General features: G+C 36.5%; 1 protein-coding gene across 3 annotated transcripts in view; it reads right to left on the bottom strand.

Annotated features, from left to right (window-relative positions):
* Positions 1-19,185, bottom strand: part of ARHGAP32 (Rho GTPase activating protein 32) — a 275,222-nt gene that overhangs the window by 69,470 nt on the left and 186,567 nt on the right. For all 3 annotated transcript variants that reach the window (XM_059930040.1, XM_059930043.1, XM_059930042.1), the window contains 5 exons: positions 17,838-17,975; positions 15,676-15,768; positions 14,659-14,781; positions 13,023-13,100; positions 1,373-1,454 (listed from right to left, as the gene is read on the bottom strand). In XM_059930040.1, the coding sequence (XP_059786023.1) occupies positions 1,373-1,454; positions 13,023-13,100; positions 14,659-14,781; positions 15,676-15,768; positions 17,838-17,975 (514 nt within the window). The remainder of the gene's footprint in view (positions 1-1,372; positions 1,455-13,022; positions 13,101-14,658; positions 14,782-15,675; positions 15,769-17,837; positions 17,976-19,185) is intronic.

Below are 19,185 nucleotides of genomic sequence, written 5' to 3'. Positions count from 1 at the left end.
AATTCTCATACACTGCTGGTGGAATTGTAAAACAGTGCAGCTACTTTGTAAAACAGTTTGGCAGTTCCTCACAAGGTTGAACACAGAGTTACCATATGGCCCAGCAATTCTACTCCTAGATATATACTCAAGAGATGAAAACACACATCTATACAAAAACTTGTACACTAAGTATTACATTATTCATAATAGCCAAAATGGAAACCCAAAGTGAATGGATAAAAGAAATATTGTATATCCATACACTGGACTATTATTTAGCCATAAGAAAGAATGAAGCACTGATATATGGATGAATCTTGAAAACATTATGCTAAGTGAAATAAGCCAGTCACAAAAAGACTATATATTGTATGATTCCATTTATGTGAAATGTCTAGATTAGGGAAATTTAGAGACAGAAAGTAGGTTAGTAGTTGCTTACGGCTGGGGGGAAGGGAGACGATGGGGCAGTGTCTGCTAATGGGCATAGGATTTTTTTTTTTAAGTTACTGATGCCATATTTAAACAAGAAAAGAAAACTACAGCCATCACAACCACTAATGAATAAGTACTTACTGAGAAAGTGTTTTTATGTTTAACAAGTTTACCCAAAGAAGGGGGATTTAACAGAGGATGAAAATGCCTTGCAAAGAGACTGGGAATCCCACGATGAGGGTAGAGAAGGGCAGAGGGAATGTAATACAATCAGGAGAAATACACTTGATTACTCCCTCCTCCTTCTAAAATCTTTTAGTCTTTGTTTTTATTTTCTTTCCAAAAATTTACATCACATTAAAAAGTTCCAGATGAGGTATTCTGTAAAATTTGTCCAGATTAAATCACCCCAATAAAAACAAAAATTTTCATTTTTTAATTTTTACCCCCTGTAACACACTGCTCTACATATCTGTAAAATACTCCACATACTTATATAGCACTATAAATATACTATATAAATGATAACAAATGCTGTTTAAAATAGTTTTGATGTTCACAGGCACTGATAAAATATACATTCCCTTCATTTATTAATTTTCAGCTAATCATACTATCTCCACGTCAGTTCTTTAAACCTCGTATTTTCTTTTATCATTTTATTCATTAATAAGCTACATTCCTACTATATAATTGTAAAAACAAATAATGACAAAGCTTAATGGAGCAAACAGTTCTTAAAATTGTCTAAAATTTTGAATGCATGTAAACCTTTGTGAAATGATCAATAGAGAAAAAAGAATATATTAAAAATCAAAACCACATAAAATTAAGAATGCACATTATGACAATAAATGCAAAGAATAGCTAAACAAGCTATGTGCTTGACTGGAAGAGAAAATCTTAATCTTTAAGCAGCTGATAAATAACCACATTAATGAAAAAGTGTACTCACCTGGTTTTGGCACTGAGTTGGTCACTGATTGGGGAACTTTCTGATTAATTAACTCAACACAGTGTCCAGGGAAGAGTCCCACCTAAAGAAGAAAAGCAGCAAAGAGAGGATTTTAAACCAGAGAACAGACCAGCGTACGAACGCTGCCAATTCAATTCCAGTAATGTGCTCCACAGCCCCTCCCAATGATTCTGTTATTCCAAGACTCTAAATCACTGATGATGCCAATTATACAAACAATAAAACAATCTGTTGCTATGAGTATATAGAGTTACGTGTTTTGTCTAAATATCTAAGCCTGCTTTCCTAGTTTTACCTTTTAATTTCCCAAACTTCTTTTACACCAATTAAAATATTTAGTCTGATACCAAGCTATGCGTGCAAGAGGTATAATTTATACCTGTTAATAATTTACTTTGCTGAAATTTCAATCTAGTTGTGTTAACACCTCTACTGCCAATTTTCATATTTACTGATTTCTCTATATGATTTTTTAAAAATCAACGTTAAACCTCATTCAAATTTTTTTTGCAAATTTTCTCTTCTTTCTCTCACAGGTTCCATGAAAAATGACAAGACTAAAATAAATTGGTGAAACAATCGCTCACTTAAAATCCTGGTATCCACTGTTGTTAAAGAGCCCAGTAGTGCGTGGATAAGTGGGAAAGCAAGAGAAGAAAACAACCAATCTCGGCAGTGGTAACAGACTCTGGCTTTAAAAAACACACCAATGTGACCTGGTAGCAGAATTGCTCATGGTGTCAGGTAGATTCCCAAGGAGCTTTATTAGTAAAATACTGAGCTCCAGATCACCCAGAGATACTACATAGCCAACAGAATGAATACAGAAACAACGAGCCAGGAAACAAAAGTAAAAAGGGAATTTTTAACCAATATTTATAGATGTTTTCTTAGATGGGAATATAATTGGGCTGCCAAGCAGCAGATGTTAAAGCTGAAACAAGAAAACTACATCACTTTGTACATCCCTCTGTTGACAGACTCTGGGGAAGAAAGGAATGGTCTTCCAAGAGTATGATTCATCGTGAAGTTCTGAGCTGTATAATTTCCATCTGTGTGGGATTATTTTCACATGCTCACTTGCTGCATTCTTACTTCAATTTCTTGATCGATATTCTATGTTAGTTCTTAAAAATTTTAAGATGTAACTAGTTATCATGAGCTGAAAAGGGCTTATTAACAAATTATCAGTTTTGTTTGAAATATGTGAAAGTTGGGTCTTAGAGTTCCTATATGCATTGCCTTCCAAAATGATGCTCCAAGTATTTGCTTTTATTGGTGAAATTCTATATCATACTTTACTCAACTTCCTATTTAACTAATAACAAGTAGAAATTCTTCCAAGATTGGTTAGAACCAGACAAGAATCAACTTGAAAGATCATTCTCATTCTCTCTTATGCAAATCAGTTATAAGGTAATCACTTATGGTTAAGTGTAGCCTCAGGATTAAGAGGGCCTGGGTTCTACTCCAGGTCTGCCACTTACTAGGTCGGGTTTATAACTTAGCCTCTATGTTTCAGTTTCTTCCTCTAAACATAATAATATTGCACCTAATTCATAAGAGTTGTTATGAGAATTAAATGGATCAGTATAAGCAAAGTGCATATAGTAAGCACTTGAGAAATGCTATCTATTCTTTATTATCTCAATATGCTGGCCACTGGAAGATCTAGAGGGCTCCAGCCCCTCCACTGTATGGATATGACACACAATACCTACCACCTTTTGCTTGTGTATACTTAAGTTTCCTCACTGTCAAATACCATTCTTTCCATAAAATTCTAATTCATTTCCATTTGTAAACATTTTCTGCAATCTGCTATAGAGAAAAGAGCATCCATTTACTAGGCTCTGTGATCTGGAGCAAATTGCTTAACATATGTCTGTTTCTTAATTTGTAAAAATGGGACAACATTAGCTACCTCAATAATGTGTGTGAAAGCACCTAGCCTAGTTTATAAGCTCAAGCATCTGTCAGCAAACAAAACTAATTTTCCATCACTTCTTCACGAAGACTGAACAAAGCTTAATGATCTTCTTTGGGGAACTGTATCATACATACTAGTTACACTTTTCACTTTTTGAATGTCTCAATGCATCAGGTCTAGGTATATGGGGGAAATGCTACTGTGTAATACATAGAGGTAAGTCCATGATAGGTTCATCTAACGCCTAATTCCAATCCCTGCTCACCTGTCTCCCTTTATTATAAAGTGTAATATTACTAAATATTAGCTAAACTAAATATTCAGTTTCCCAGATTCCTTGCATTCAGGTGTAGCCACGGCACCTGTAAAAAGCTTTACTGCTACTATTCTGTCTCTTCTTTATGCTGTGTACGTACGTAGGTATTGGGATTGGATCTGCAGTAGCCATCATTTGACCTTAAAGAAAGGCCAAGAGAATCTTAGAGAATTCTGCCTAGCATCATTATGCTGCTGACTCAACTGCAGCAATGCTACCTTTTCTGTTCACTTTTGTTTCTTGAAGCCAAAATCACTCTTAACTGTAACTGTTTACAGTTAAGATAACTTTTATTTGAAAGAGTTAACTCTGTATACTTGTGAAAAGCAAATAGATTGTTTTCCTATTATAAAATTTCCATCATAAAAAATGAAACTGTGTTCTATTGAAAATATACACATGACTAACCCTAAAAATATAGTTAATGAACATTTATACTTTTCTGATGCATACTTAAGCTAGTATTTCACCAAATATAAATAATTCTAATAAACTCAAAATGTCCAATGTTAAAAGTGACTGGAACTCTAACAATATGATGTATGAACTATATCATCCTGTTTTATTCATGTTAAATTATATTATTATAATTATATTCATCATATTATTCTTTCTGCTGCAGTGGCATTTTCTAAAGCTCTAATGTAAATGGCTGAGAAAGGTGAGGGAAATTCAGTATATTTTGCAGCACTCAAAATGAGTTTCTACTCTAGGAAGATGGAAGGAAAAGAAAAGATGAGCATCTAGGGCCCATGAGGGTAGAGAAGCAGGTAATAAAAATATAGTAGCAGAAGAAAAAGATAAGGCAGGAACAGGTTAGGGATGGGCTTAAAGGAGAGAAAGAGAACCTTCCATTTAGTAGTTTTTCCCCAAGTCAAGTTGGCATGAGGAAGAAAGAAAAGTATATGAATGTAAGAGACACAGAGGTAGAAAACACAGGAATTGTCAATAGGATTAGATACATGAAAAGTTAAATCAGATGCTTCTGCAGTTTTTTCCCACTTTTATTGAGGTATAACTGACAAACTGTGCATATTTAAAGTGTACATTTTGATAAGTTCTGACACCCATAAAACTGTAACCACACTTAAATTTATGAATATATTTATCAACCCCCAAAGTTTCCTTGTATCTCTTTGTAATCTTTCCCTCTCCCTACCAGCCCCTACCCCTGCTCACCAGGCAACTAACCTAGTTTCTATCACTATACATTACTTTGCAATTCCTACAATTTTATATGAATAGAGTCATGCAGAATGTACTCTTTGTTGTCTGTTTTCTTTCATTCAGCATTAATTATTTTGAGGATCATTCATGTTGCTGTATTTATCAATAATTCTTTCCTTTTATTCCTGAGTAATATTCTACTGTACAAATACCACCATTTCTTTATGCATTAATCTCTTGTTCATGAGATACCTGGGTTGTTTCCAGCTTGAGGCCATTATATGTAAGGCTGCTATGAACAGTCATGTGTGAGTTTTTGTATGAATGTAAGCCTTCTTTTCTCTTGGATAAACAGCTGGGAGTCGAATGGCTGGATCATGTCATCAGTGTATGTTTAAGAAACTGACAAAATGTTTTCCAAATTGGTTGTAGCATCTTACATTCCCCCCAACTGTGTCAGCGTTCCAATTCCTCCACATCCTCACCATTCTAATAAGTATGTAACAAGACTTCACTGTCATTTTAATTTGCATTTCTCTAATGACTACTGGTGTTGAGCATCTCTTTATGTGTTTCTTTGTCATATATCTTTTTGGTTAAGTGTCTGCTCCCACTTTTGCTACTTTTTAAATTGAGTTCTGTTTCTTGTTGAATTTTGAGAGTTCTTTCTATGTAGTGGATACAAGTCCTTCATCAGATATAATCATCACAAATATTTTTTCCCGGTCTGTGGTGTGTCTTTTTATTGTCTTATAAGTAATGTCTTTCAAAGAGCAGAAGTGTTAAATTTTGATGAAATTCAATTTATTATTTTATGAATTGTTCTTTTGATATTAATCTAAGAAACTCTGCCTAACCCAAAGTCACAAAAGTTTCTCCTATGTTTTCGTCTAGAAGCTTTATAGTTTAAGCTTTACATTTTGGGTACGTGATCCATTTCGAGTTAATTTTTGCATATGGTGCAAGAAATAAATCAAAGGATTTCTGGAGGCATAAGGAAATCCAACTGTTCCAGCATCATTTGTAAAACAGACCATGTTTTCTTCACTGAACTGACATTGAACCTCTGTCAAAAATAAGCAGCCCATGTATGTGTGGGTCTACTTCTGGAATCTATTCTGTCCTGTTGACTTACTTGTCTATCTTTCCCCTAATGCCACACTCTCTTGGTACTGCAGTTTTATAGTTGAGTCTTCAAATCAATTAGTGTTAGTTCTCCAACGTTGTTCTTCTTTTTCAATTTTGTTTTGGCTGTTCTTTTCTAGGTCCTTTGCATTTCCATATGAATTGTTTAATCTGCTTATCAATTTCTACAAAAAATCTGCTGAGATTTTGATTGGGATCAATTTGAGAAGAGATGGCATCTTAACAATATAAAGACTTCCAACCCATACACAAGGTATATATCTCTCATTTTTAAAATATTCTTTAATTTCTCTCAGAAATGCTTTGTAGCTTCCAGTACACAGATCTTTTATATCTTTTCTTCCGATATATCCCTAAGTAGTTCATAGTTTTGATGCTATTACAAATGGGTTTTATTATATTTTCTGACTGATGTTAAGGCTACTGGTCTGTGGACTAGATATGAAATAACAAGACGTCCATGCAGTTGTCCCAAGTATATAGATTTTAAATATACACTGTGTATTTTAAATACACAACTACTTTCCTTTTATTTCTCCTTTATATTATAAGTGAAAAATTATACTGACTTTTTTGAAATTGTGCTTGTAGGTTGGTATATCACTTGTAAATTTCATTTCAGGATCATAAGGAAAGATTTCAGAAATTATTTATCGTAACAAGGGGATATATAGGGTTTGATGAGGTTAAGAACTACTACCCTAAGCCATTTTGTCAATAATTTCCATGAAACTGAGTGTTTAAGCATCATTTGCTAGGACATATTCTGATGTTACAAATTAACAAAAGGAGCTATCTAGAAACTAATTTCTCTCTAAACATCAGTGGCAGCTGCTAATGGCACTAATAAGAAAAATAAAAAATTGCAGTAAGTAACACAGAAAATAATTTAAGAAAAGTTACAAATTTTTGTGATCCAAGGGGGGGAAAATACAAAATTGGAACTCACCAAGCTTGTGTTCTGGCTATATCACTGACTTACTGTCTTTGTAAATCAGAACAATCTATCTAAATTCCTTTGTCTCAGGATTTCTATAATTTTAAAATGACAGTTTAGGACTAGATGATCCACTACCATCTTTTCTAATATAGAAATCTATGATTCACACATGTAGACAAGCAGAAGCCACTACTGGTTCATTAAATTACTACTATGATCTGTTCTTTGCCCAGAATGCCTAAATTTCTACCTAAGCTCTGACACTAAACAGCGAAATAACAATGGGCTTGTAGTTTAGTCCCCTTTTGCTTTAGTTTCCTTGTCAGTAAAAGAGAGGTAATAATAGTACCTTCTTCATAGACTGTGAGAATTAAAGGTTAATGGAAAGCACTTAGAAAGCACACGTAAGAGCACCAAGAAGTGTTACAATTCCTTATATTGGAGTACCACATACTCCCTCTTCCCTTGAAATTCTATAACATTACAGATGAAAAATTACAGTATGTGATTTCCCATTACTTAACTGGAGAGGAAATATTTTGCTCTATTTAATTTTGAGTAATGAAAAGGTGTAGCTTTGAATTCCGTACATAAAATGATGGTCTTCATATAAATAAGTGGGTAAATTGTCTTCCTTTATTAAACTACTTACTACAAGTGACAAGGTTTCCAAATATCTCCCCTTTGGGATAAAGAATACTTTTCTGAAAATAAGCTACTTGGAACCACATTAAACTCCTGAGGTAAGGGAATGTTTACTGTCCAAGATTTGCTTCTCTGTCATTGTACACAGAAATCCTCACACAACCTTCTCGGGTAACTCTGAAAAATAAAATAGCCGATCCTTGATCATCCTGTGGAGAACCAAGAGAACATGAGCTGTACAGAGTTCTGTCACTCGCTAAACGGTATTTTATCTCTTAGATTGACTGTATCCCAAATACGTTTTAGAAGATTTTCTGGGGGAAAGGAGAACACTCACTAAACTGTGTTTAATTTCTTCCTTTATCTGTGCACAGGATAAACAATGGGAGGCTGGGTCAGTGGTTCTCACATTTTGTGCTTATTCATCACCTGAGGAACTTGATAAAATTCAGATTCCTGTCCCCATCCCCAGAGATTCTGATTAGTAATATCTGGTTTTAACATGTTTCTTGGGTCATTCTGATGCCAGTGGCTCCCAGATAAAATTTTGCCAAACATGGCACTAACAAACAAATAATCCTCAAAGATTTTAACATTTGACATCTGTGTTATGGCTTTTACATAAGAAAAAAAGACTTTCCAGACACTTCATCTCACATTTCCAACCACGGTCCCCAGGTAAGTATAAAAGCTGATGACATTTATTTTTAACAAGAAAGAAAAAGCAAAGAGCTTTTTTTTTTTTTTGCTGAAGTATAGATTATATGATGAAACACCTCAGAAAACAAAGGTAAAAGATTCAATATACCCTTTAGAAGACAAGTAAAAAACAGATTTCGGAATTTCAAATTACTATAGTTAATATAATTTCACACTTCCTACTCCCAGAAGTTTAAGAAAAGAAACATAGTCACAGTATAATTTAAACACATGGATGAACTAATCCTTCTGTCCCCATAGCAAAATTATGGCCTAGGTTAGAACAATACACACACTGGCAGAATGCTGATCTTCATCAACCACCAGCTGATTGGCAGAGTCTATCTACAGCTCAGAGTAAGCACTGCTTCCAGAAGAGTGGTCTGAGGAACACCTGGGCCGGAATCACATGGATAAAGATGCAGTCTTAATCCTATCCCACAACCAGTGAAACCGAATTTCAGGGCTTAGGTCGTAGGATTTTATGTTTTACCATGTTCCCCATGTAACATGTCATAAGCGTATCAAGTGAAGTCTGAGAATCAGTGGTGAAGGGAGAGCAGGAGTTATGGTAACACTGGTAACAAGTGAAGATGGCAGTACAGCACCCTTAGCTATATTGGTAAATGCTACTCCTTGGACTAATTTTATTTGCAAATTAAGAGAACAGTGCAATAAATACCATCACACCCCTATCAGAATGGTTAAAACCACAACAACAACAACTGAGAGCTGTCGAATGCTGATGAGAACACGGAGCAGGATCCCCGCCGCTGCTGCTGGTGGGAAGGCAAAACGGTAACAACTACTTTAAACCACGGTTTGGTAGTTTCTGACAAAGCTAGACATGACCTTACCATACAATACAGCAAGTGCACTCTGTGGTATTTACCCAAAGGAGGTGAAAACACATCTGCACAAAAACCTGCCCATGGATGTTTACAGCAACATTATTCATAAATGCTCCAAACTAGAAGCAACCAAGATGCACTGTAATAAGTGAATGGAAAAATAAATGATGGCATAGCCATAATAATGAATATTAGACAGTGAAAGAAAGGAACTATCAGACCATGAAAGACATGGAGGAACCTAAAATGCATATTGCTAAGTGAAAGAAGCCAGTTTGAAAAGGCTACATACCATATGATTCCAATTGTACGATGTTTCGGAAAAGGCAAAACTATGGAGACAATAAACAATCAGTGCTTGTCAGAGGTTAGGAGGAGAGAAGGATGGATAGGTGAGCACAGGAGATTTTGGGGACAGTGAAACTACTCTGTATGAAGCTGTAATGGTGGATACATGTCATTATGCATCTGTTAAAACCCACAGAACTATATACATCACAAAGAGTGAACCTTAATGAAAATATGGATTATAGTTAATAATGATGTATGAATATTGGTTCATTAAAGGTAACAAAAAGCAAACCCCAAAACTGTTTCCATCATTATGGAGGAGGATGTGATACTGACACACTGTATTCTTATCCTTGTGATTCTGGCCCCGGTGTTCCTCAGACCACTTTTCTAGAAAGAGTGCTTACACTGTGCTGTAGGTAAACTCTGCTAATCAGCTTGTGGGTAATAAAGTTCAGCATTTTGCCAATTCTATCCAATGAATTGTAAAGCAAGATGTTAATAGGAGAAACTGTATACATGTGTGGGGCAGGGAGTATATGAAATTCTGTGTATTATCTGGTCAACTATTCTGTAAACTTGTACTAAATGATAAAATCTATTAATTATTTTTTAGATAATAAAAAAAAATAAAACAAAGTCACAAGCCAGCAACTGCACAGCATCAGTTCACAGGGCTCTGAGGGAAAGGCTTCTGCACGCCACGTGTACCCCGTCATGCCCCGACAGCTGGGCGGAGAAAACGACACACGAGACTGGGAAAAAAAGAAAGCGGAGTCCACGTAACACGCTATGAACACATCGGGTTGAGCAGACCTGCCTGCACGCCAACGCCACATTCCCAGAACACGTCCCTTCAGCGGTCAGAGCGCCACAGCTCAGAGCTGGCCTCCATCCTGGGACGCAACAGCCCACGTCTTTGCTCCCCCTCACCCTCTCTCCCGAGAGTGGTCAGCTCTAAATGGCCTTGATTCCCGGAAGACCACTGTCCAAGCTACCCCAAGGCCAAGCCCAGCCCCTCGTCTCCTGCTACTGTATCAGGAAGACAGTTTTCCTGCCTCTGTGCTTCCTCCTTCATGGCTCACTGACAAAGCTCAGTTTACAGAGTCCATCTGTGTGACCAGGACAGGTCAAGCTGGCTAACCGGTCACATGGCTGCTTCACGTCTAGCCGGTCTACCCAGGTCATCTGGACATCCTCTCCTCTGAAGACATGCACAAGACTCTGCCTTTCAAAGTCACCACCTCCAGGATCCCCTCCTACATCTCCTAGGGCGTCCTGCTGGGCTCAGAACCTCCCACTCATCTGCGAGGCCCTGAGGAGGGGACCAGTACTGCTTGTCCTCCTCGTCCTGCCTCGGGGCACGGTGTCAGTGCCCAGAGGGCCTTCTGCCATGAGTGAAACGAAGGCCCTGTACCAGCCTGTGAGTACCACTGTCCCCTTCTCAGATGCTGCCTGAGGACAGTGGGGCAGGGAGGGGCACCCATGAAGCAGTCATTCCCAGGGCTCCTTCCTCCCAAGGCCCTCAAGCTCTCTGCAGTCATGGCCAACAGCCCTACACTCTGCCTGCCTTTGGCCTAGGAGCCAGCCTGGCTCAAGCAGGGCCCTACTCTTTACCAAGTCTATGAGAGAGAGTCCAGGAACGGCCTTCAAGCAGCCCTAAGAGTGGCCCCACCCACCTAGCCATCCGGGACTGGCTAAATAATATCTCCCCAAATTCTTATGCTGAAGCCTTTAACCCCAGTATCTCAGAGTGTGACTGTACTTGGAGACGGGAGTGAGGAGGACTGAATTGTGTGGGTCCTTCCCTTAAAGTATTCAGTTCCTTTTTTAAATGAAGTTTTGACAGTGACATTTAAAGACCTGCTCCTGGTTTCACGGGAGCCCCCACGCCCCCAAAGCAACTCCTCTTCTCACAGTCATACTCCAACACGGTCTAAACAACCAGCAATCCTGTACGAAAAACATTTCATTATCAATTATAAATCAATCCTGAAAGCTTAAAAACCTGTTTTTATATTAAATAATTTGTTTGGGGAATAAACTAATTTTTAACTCTAAATAAAAGTTAGGAAGATAAATCTATACCTAGCACAGAGTCAATACTCAATAAATATCTGTTATATGAAAGAAGGGAAAACCTGTTATTTTGCAATCATGGAATTAAAATGTTAAGAAGGACTGACGGGATTACAAGTGGAACTGTCTAAGAAGACACTAAAGTCCAAAGAAAGCAAGTGACTTATCTAAGATTATAAGAAAGGCAGCAATATCAAGAATAAAACATAACTGTCATTTTAAAGCCAAATTTACTTTTTGATCATCTTTGGGACCCTAACATTTATAGCTCATTTCCATGAACATGGAGAATTGACCTCTTAATAAGAAAAAGAGGTAACACCAGTTTTCCATTTAGTTTTATATTTAATCAGAAGCACCAATTATTCGTAACAATTAAGAAATCAGAGCACAGATAAAGAAGGACTGCAAATTATACAAATAAGAAAATTTGTGGGGTAATAAAGATGGTTTTTTTGCTTTTAATCATCAAATTAAATTGCTATAAATGCTTTTATAACAGATAAAGAGAGAGATAAACTTAAATCTGCAAAATAAAAAACTGAATTATTTACATTTAAAAATCAACATTTATTGAGTGAAAAATATGCATCACGTCTGCTCTAGATACTTTACATATTTTATCCTGACACATTTAATCTTTGCGATAATCTTATGAGATTAAGAATAGTCCTACAATCCCCATTTTACAATTGGGGAAACTAAAGCACAGAGAAGTAAAATAACTTGCTCAACATAACACAAGATTAAAACCCAGGCAATCTAGCACCAGAACCCATGCTCTTAACCACCACGCTATCCTGTTTTAAAGTGTATGATTATTTTTGAGAAAATACATTTTATAAAAGCCTAATAGCTTTTATTTTATATGCACTTAAAGCTCAAGATATTTATATGATAGTTATTAATATTTCTAACTGTACAGCACGAGCATTTAATCTATGCAGCATTTTAGGAACACTTTTATAAATAGACAACAAATATATTCAGGATACAATTTTAAGGCATATTTAGATGCTCTTCTAGTGGTAGTTTTAAAAGTTAAAAGGAAACTTTTCTATCCTGTGGAAATTAGTGCTAGCCAATCTAAAATATGCCTTTATCAGGTCTCAAATTACTTAGGCATATAAGGAAAAAGAGACAGCTTTAGATTCTGCTGTTATTCTGCAATTCATACATTGTTTACATTAACAGTTACAATGCATTAAAAAAATATTGATCAACCTGACTTAATTCTAGAGAGAAAACATATGTGATTCATGATTTTAAACCGCGGTGAAAAGCAAGGCAGAAGCACAGTCCCGATAACCTAGAAGTGGCCACCAGGCGTGTCATTCTGCTCACACTTTGGCTGTACCACCACACAGGAAAGAAGAAGGAGATCAAAACAACCACAACAGTAACTCGAAAAGGAAACCCAAGTCTAACATCATCTACATTTTTTTTATCACTGCAGACAAAATTTCTGATGACAAAGTCCACTGCCAGCACATATTATAAACAGAAATATTACTGAAAGAAAAAACGATCTTTGAATTTTCCACACCAAATTCTTTGTTGCCTACCTGAAATCCATGCTTGCCTCTCCACCATGTGCTTAACACTTTTGGGGGCATGTCAATAACAGAAACAATGTCTCCCACCTAGGAGAAAAAATTTAAAGTGAAACGTTTTAAATCAATTTTTAAAGCAATTGTCTGTCTAGAATTTAAATCTTAACTGTAACAAAAGGGTAAAGTACTATCTTATTTTCTGGCTCATTATTTCTGGTAAAACATTAACACTTCTTTCTGTAAGGAATTTAATAATCTTAACCATTTGTTAAGGAGAGGTTTACAAAAAGTTAAGCAGCACAAAGACTGTGGTCCAACTAACAACTGTAGTAACTTCAGAAAGCCTGATTGATAGCATAAGATGTCTGAACACCAGGCATCATACCATCATCACTTCTGTTAAAATACTCTGTTAACTGCTGTTACTAAAGGTGATCAGATTCACTATAGTGAATCTAAAAGGCAATTTTAAATACTCATATTTAGAACAACAGCGGCTTCTATTAATACATTTAGCGAGCGCTTACCATGTGCCGGGCACTGTGCTAAACATTTGACATATCTTATTTCATCATATAGGAAAGCTCTAAGATGTCTACAATTACTGGGTTATTCTTAGTACATGTAAAACTGAATGACAACTACATTTCTTTTAATAGATGGTTCAATATAACATTCCCACTAAATAGCTGACTTTCTTCACTTTAAAAGACAAACTGATGAGTTTATACAAACTTTTACAAAATTTTAAGTATGAAAATGGCAATAATAGTTTTTAATAATATATTTAAAGGAAGTTGTATTCTTCAATCAAAATAACTGATGATCTCTGTGATAAACCAGTTAAGCACTTCAGAGCAATGTTGCTAATGTACACAATACTGCTTTAAGAATTTTTTTTGTATATTCACAACTAATTTTTCCAGTCACGAAAGTCCTCTTCACAAAACCATATTTGCTAACAGACATGGTATCTTTCAAGACCAAGGATTCCTTTGTGTATAGAGCTAAAAATTTAGTTTGAGAACAGTTTGAATTCTATACAGTAAAAATTTACACTTTGTTTCCTCTTAAACTGAATAACTGCCAGCATTTTCTTTGGTCTCTCATCAGCCAATATTAAAGGAAGAAACTTAATTCTCCTCCTTTTGCATCTGATAGCAAGAAATGTTCATTTCACTTTTCATCTGGTCTTTACCTCAATCTATGAACAATGAGAAGAAAGTATCACTGGGTATTGTTTTTAGGTGCTAAAAACACACAGACAAAAGAGGATTTGGCTTTCAAGAAGCTCACAGAGACAAACAGGAGAACAATTATGATTGAATGTAGTTAAGTGACATATCAGAGATAAGCCTTGAGAACAGCTCAGAATGACGTTCAGTGCAGGTTCTGGGGGGTATGTATTTCCATGGAGTAGAGGGAAGGAGATCAAGGAGACTTCCTAGAAGAAATGGGAGACATTTAAGCTGGATTTTCAAGAATGAGTACAGTCATTAAAATAAAAATAGATGGCATGCCAGGCGGAAAGACAATGATGCACAGAAAAACCTGGTGCTTTTCATTAAGGAAATGATTGCAACAGTTAAAATTGAGGCTAGAAAGATAGCAGGGACTGAGCTAACACACGGCAGCTTTAGTCACTTACCTCTAAGGTCAATTCATCCGGGGCCCGAGCAGTGTACCTCTTGATAACATGGGCAGCACCAACAGCAGGAGTGTTAATGGATGATTCTTCATGAACTAGAAGGTGATTTCCCTTATTATCAATCTGTAACAAAGAAAATGTACTATGAGATGGGTAAAGACATGGGACTTGCAAGTTTCTTTGTGTATCTATGTAATTCAACTCGACTTAGAAAAACCATAACCCAAAGAATATTAAAAAAAAAAACAAACTCACCACTTATTGAGTACTTACTATATGCCAGTCATTGTATTATACATGTAACATACACACTTTAATCTTCATAACTCTAAAAGATACTTATCATCATTATCAACACTTAAAGATGAAGATGCTAAAGCTAAAAGAGGTTATGTAAATTATGAGAGATTAAATAATTTGTCCCAGATCACACAGCCAATAATGAAGAACCAAGATCTCAGGGCAAGTTGGCCTGGCTCTAAGGTCTATATTCTTTCTACTTTTCATTGCCTTCCCAATTTCCACTGAGAGGAGAGAATAATGTAACTCTATATATGCAAATTAAGGAGAAAAACCTAACCTATTGACAGGAGGATACTCTATCACTCAAGACATTCTTAAATCAGACTCTTTAAAAGGTTAATTGTCTCTTGTTCATCAATGACTAAAAACTATTTTCAGTTACTAAGCCAATTAAATATATATATATACATATATATACACATACACCTTGCTAAATGTATATACATTAATATATCAATATTATTTAATATATTAAATACAAAAATAACAGGTGTCATTGTGAGTCATAAAATAATATTAAAATTAGCTTCCTGGATTATCAAAGAAAGATTTGAGATGAAAAATATTTAATGCATCACATATCTATCTTCCAGAAGAGGAGAATAAGCGCCATTTATTCAATTCCTGAAACTCAACAGCTATGAAAATTAATATAAATTTCTTAAGTAGATAATTTAAAAATTAACTTTAATAAAAGATGAACTGGATTAATACCTCCATCCAAGTAAGGGCAGGTCCACAATTGATCTTGTTGCCAGCAATAGCTGAAAGGCGGGACAGGTAAGCCATAAGCATCTGAGTGACTGACTAAAGAAAAAGAGAAGATTCAGTGGTAACAGAATAAAGATACTACACTCTTTGTCAAAGAAACTGGTGTAAGTTGGTTGTTTCTGGAAGAAAAAAAATCTGCAGATTTTTATGCATTTTCATAGTTACGGAGGTTCTTCACAGAGGCTTAACAGTTCCATGAACTGACATTACAGGCACTTACATAACTTCCTGTCTGGTGCAGAACTTTCACTTTAGCCCCTCATCATCAGGGCTCATACTACTGTACAGCTTCTAATTTGGTTGCCTTCTCTTTCTATTTTTGTATTGAAAGTGTAAAACGATAGCAGAGACATACTTGCTTTTCCACCCGGCTTCCCCCTGCTACTCTGAAATGCTTTCTTCAAGGCCTGCTGCAGTCTTCACACACCCAGCCATGGCAGGACAGTTCGTACGTGATCCTACACCACGAGTCAACGGATGGGTCCGGGAATGGGACCCAACATTAGCTGACCTAACAGGAGTTGCTGCAGGAATTAGGAACCGTGACACAAAATTTCAGCTCAGTCTGGCTGCTGTCTTAAAAGTAAATGAGAACCTGGCCCCTGTTGGGAGTGGTCATGCTCTGAGACAGTCTGAGAAAGAAATACACAACAGACAAGGCAGACAGGGAAAAGGAGGCAGAGAGACGTCCAGCCTTTCTATGGTACGAAAGGATCTGCGGTTTGAGGACATTCTTGAGGTTTGAGGACATTCCGTGTCGCGGTGTCAGTTCTTGCATGACTGAAGTCTCCACTCTGCCCTCACTACATAATCGCCTGGGAATTAACTATAGATGTGAAATGGCTTCCCTTCAGGACTTCCACTGTTTTCAGGCATCCACTGTGGCTGCCAAGGAGTCTAATGCCAATACGTTTCTTGTTCCGTTGAGAAAAACCTTGTTTTTGCTCTCCGGAAGCCTTTTGGGTTTCCTCTCTGTTTTGGCATTTTGAAATTTTACCACAATGTTTCTAGATGTGTGTCTTTTCACTTATTATATTTAGCACTTAATGGGCCCATTTAATCTGAAAACAGGCCCTTTTTTAATTTAGGGGAATTTATTATATTTTTAGTTACTGCCAACCACTCTCTCCTCCTATAACTCCTACAAGAGGAACAGGAACTTGGAGGAACTTCTGGAACTATTCTCTGTGATTCCCAACAATTCTCTCACAACTTTGTATCCCTTTTGGGGCTGTGTTCTTACAAAACTGGCCCTTCCTGCTCACTAATTCTCTCTTCATCTATGTCCATTTTGCATGTAGTCCAGCTGTTAAGGTTTGCTATTATTAAAATTAATGTTAAAAACCACATGTTCATTTCTAAGATCTCTGATTATTTTATTTTTTAAAACTCTGTTCTCATTCCGTGAATGTGACTGCCTCACTTTCTCTCTGAGGGTGATAATCATGCTTCTGAAAGCCCTCTGTTTGCTCTTCTGTTACTTTGTTTATTCGGTTTTCACATTGAAGATTTCTAGTTTATCTGTCCCTCTGCAGTCCTCCTGTACAAGTTTCTTATGCTGTATTTTCTTGCCCCCATAAATCTCATCCCATCTACTTTCAAAGATTCCTCACAAGTTTTGATTCCCTGATGGTTCTTTTTATTTTCTGATGTTCTAAAAGAATCTCTTTCCTCTTAAATTAAAAAAAAAAAATCTCTTATATTTTTACTAGAAATTTTTGGCAGGAGTGGAAATAAGTGCATGGACACAGCCTGCCATCATAAACTGAGTAAACAGCATCATTTGAATACACATTTCTTTGATTATTAGTGAGGTCAACATTTTTCCATTATTTTTGCTTCTATATTTTGCATTCTCTTTGAAAAATGATCTGCTCATATATATTGCCCATTTATATATTAAGATATGAGATTCTTCTTATAAAATTATACACTGAACCTATTTCAATTCGAAATATCCTAACAGCATTACTAATTTTTCAGTTAAGAAATAATTAATCCCACGAATCTTCCTGAGTGCTCAATATAAGCTTTTATTTAGTATACTGGCAAAAAAAATTCTGCTAATTTATAGTGATTACTTCTGCAAAGTACTGAATGCTTACCTCTAGACTGTCCTTCAGGGCCTCAGAACGGGGAAGCTCTGAGAGCTGGGAGAATCGTCGGTCATAAATACACAGATGAAGATGTTTATCAAGTACCCGAAAATCTTCATAACTTCTTTTAACGATCCAACTTTTGCCCTATGAGTAAGAAAAAAAAAGACTCCTATAATTTATCTCTATTAGGAATGGTTAGGAACCAGGATTTGTTCCGTAACGATATGTTATTCATGAGATTTTATATTTACTAATTAACTTGACAATAAATAGTTAAACTCCAAAACCCTACAGTGAGTTATATTACATTAAAATGTCAAAAATGGAAAATAAGCTAGAACTGTCCACTAAACCTCTTCCTACCACTGATCAAGCCCACTGGCTCTCCTTGGGAATAATAACTGGTAGATGGGAAGATAGCATGTGACCTTAAACCCACAGAAAGAAACATAAAATGATTTTGTGTGGGAGAATATTACCAGAAATTAAAGAAAAATAAAACCAGGTTACTGATCAGTTACCATGAACATTTCTGTGACTGAAACTGGAAATACACTGAAAATTAATACTACTGAAATTTCATCTAGAAGCATTTGGTGTGCATATATTATCTAGAGCCCACTATATCTCCCCAATTCTCAGTCTTTCTTCCTTTCCTTGCCTAAACTCACAAGCTCATTAGAAATGAAAATCTGCTCACAGAGCATATTTATTACACACTGTCTTCTAAGTTTCTCTTGAATCTATCACTTTGTAGCCAGAGCTTTATTAAGGACCGACATCATTTCTGACCTCCCTGCTTTTGATCTTCTCCCCCAACACAAAATACAAAGTTTGTCAGGTCACACTGACAAAAGGCCTTCAAAAGCTCCCGTGGGCAGTAATGATGAGCTGGTCCCCACTCCACATCATTTGGTTTGACAGTTCAATCCACTTTTACATGGAGGCTTTCATCTCATAGCAATCTGGAGGGGCCGGGAGACAAAGCAGCCATCTCCGAATTGCAAGAAACATCTCTGCTGTAGCTCTTTTCCATCTGCCTCCGCCAGACGGGGCAGAAGCAGAAGGTACCATTCCATGGGAGAGGTGCTGAATTCTAAACACAGGTATGTCCATAACTAACAGGATAAACTTGTCTAGTCCTACCGTGGACTGCAATTCTCCATTACACAGACGGAAAGCAATACCACCTCCCTCTTTCAGAGGGCTGTTAGAATGAAATAAGAGAACAGATGTGCCAGATATTTTTAAAGAACAGTCTCCTGGTTCCTATTCTAAGAAATGCTAGTTCAATAAATCTGGAATGAGATCCAGTTAATCTGATGAGCAGCCTGAGTTGGGAACCGCTGCCCCA

This window comes from Balaenoptera ricei, chromosome 8, assembly GCF_028023285.1.
Source record: "Balaenoptera ricei isolate mBalRic1 chromosome 8, mBalRic1.hap2, whole genome shotgun sequence".
Classification (NCBI taxonomy): Eukaryota; Metazoa; Chordata; class Mammalia; order Artiodactyla; family Balaenopteridae; genus Balaenoptera; species Balaenoptera ricei.
The sequence above is the reverse complement of the archived record's forward strand: the minus strand, read 5'-3'. Positions and strand labels throughout refer to the sequence as shown.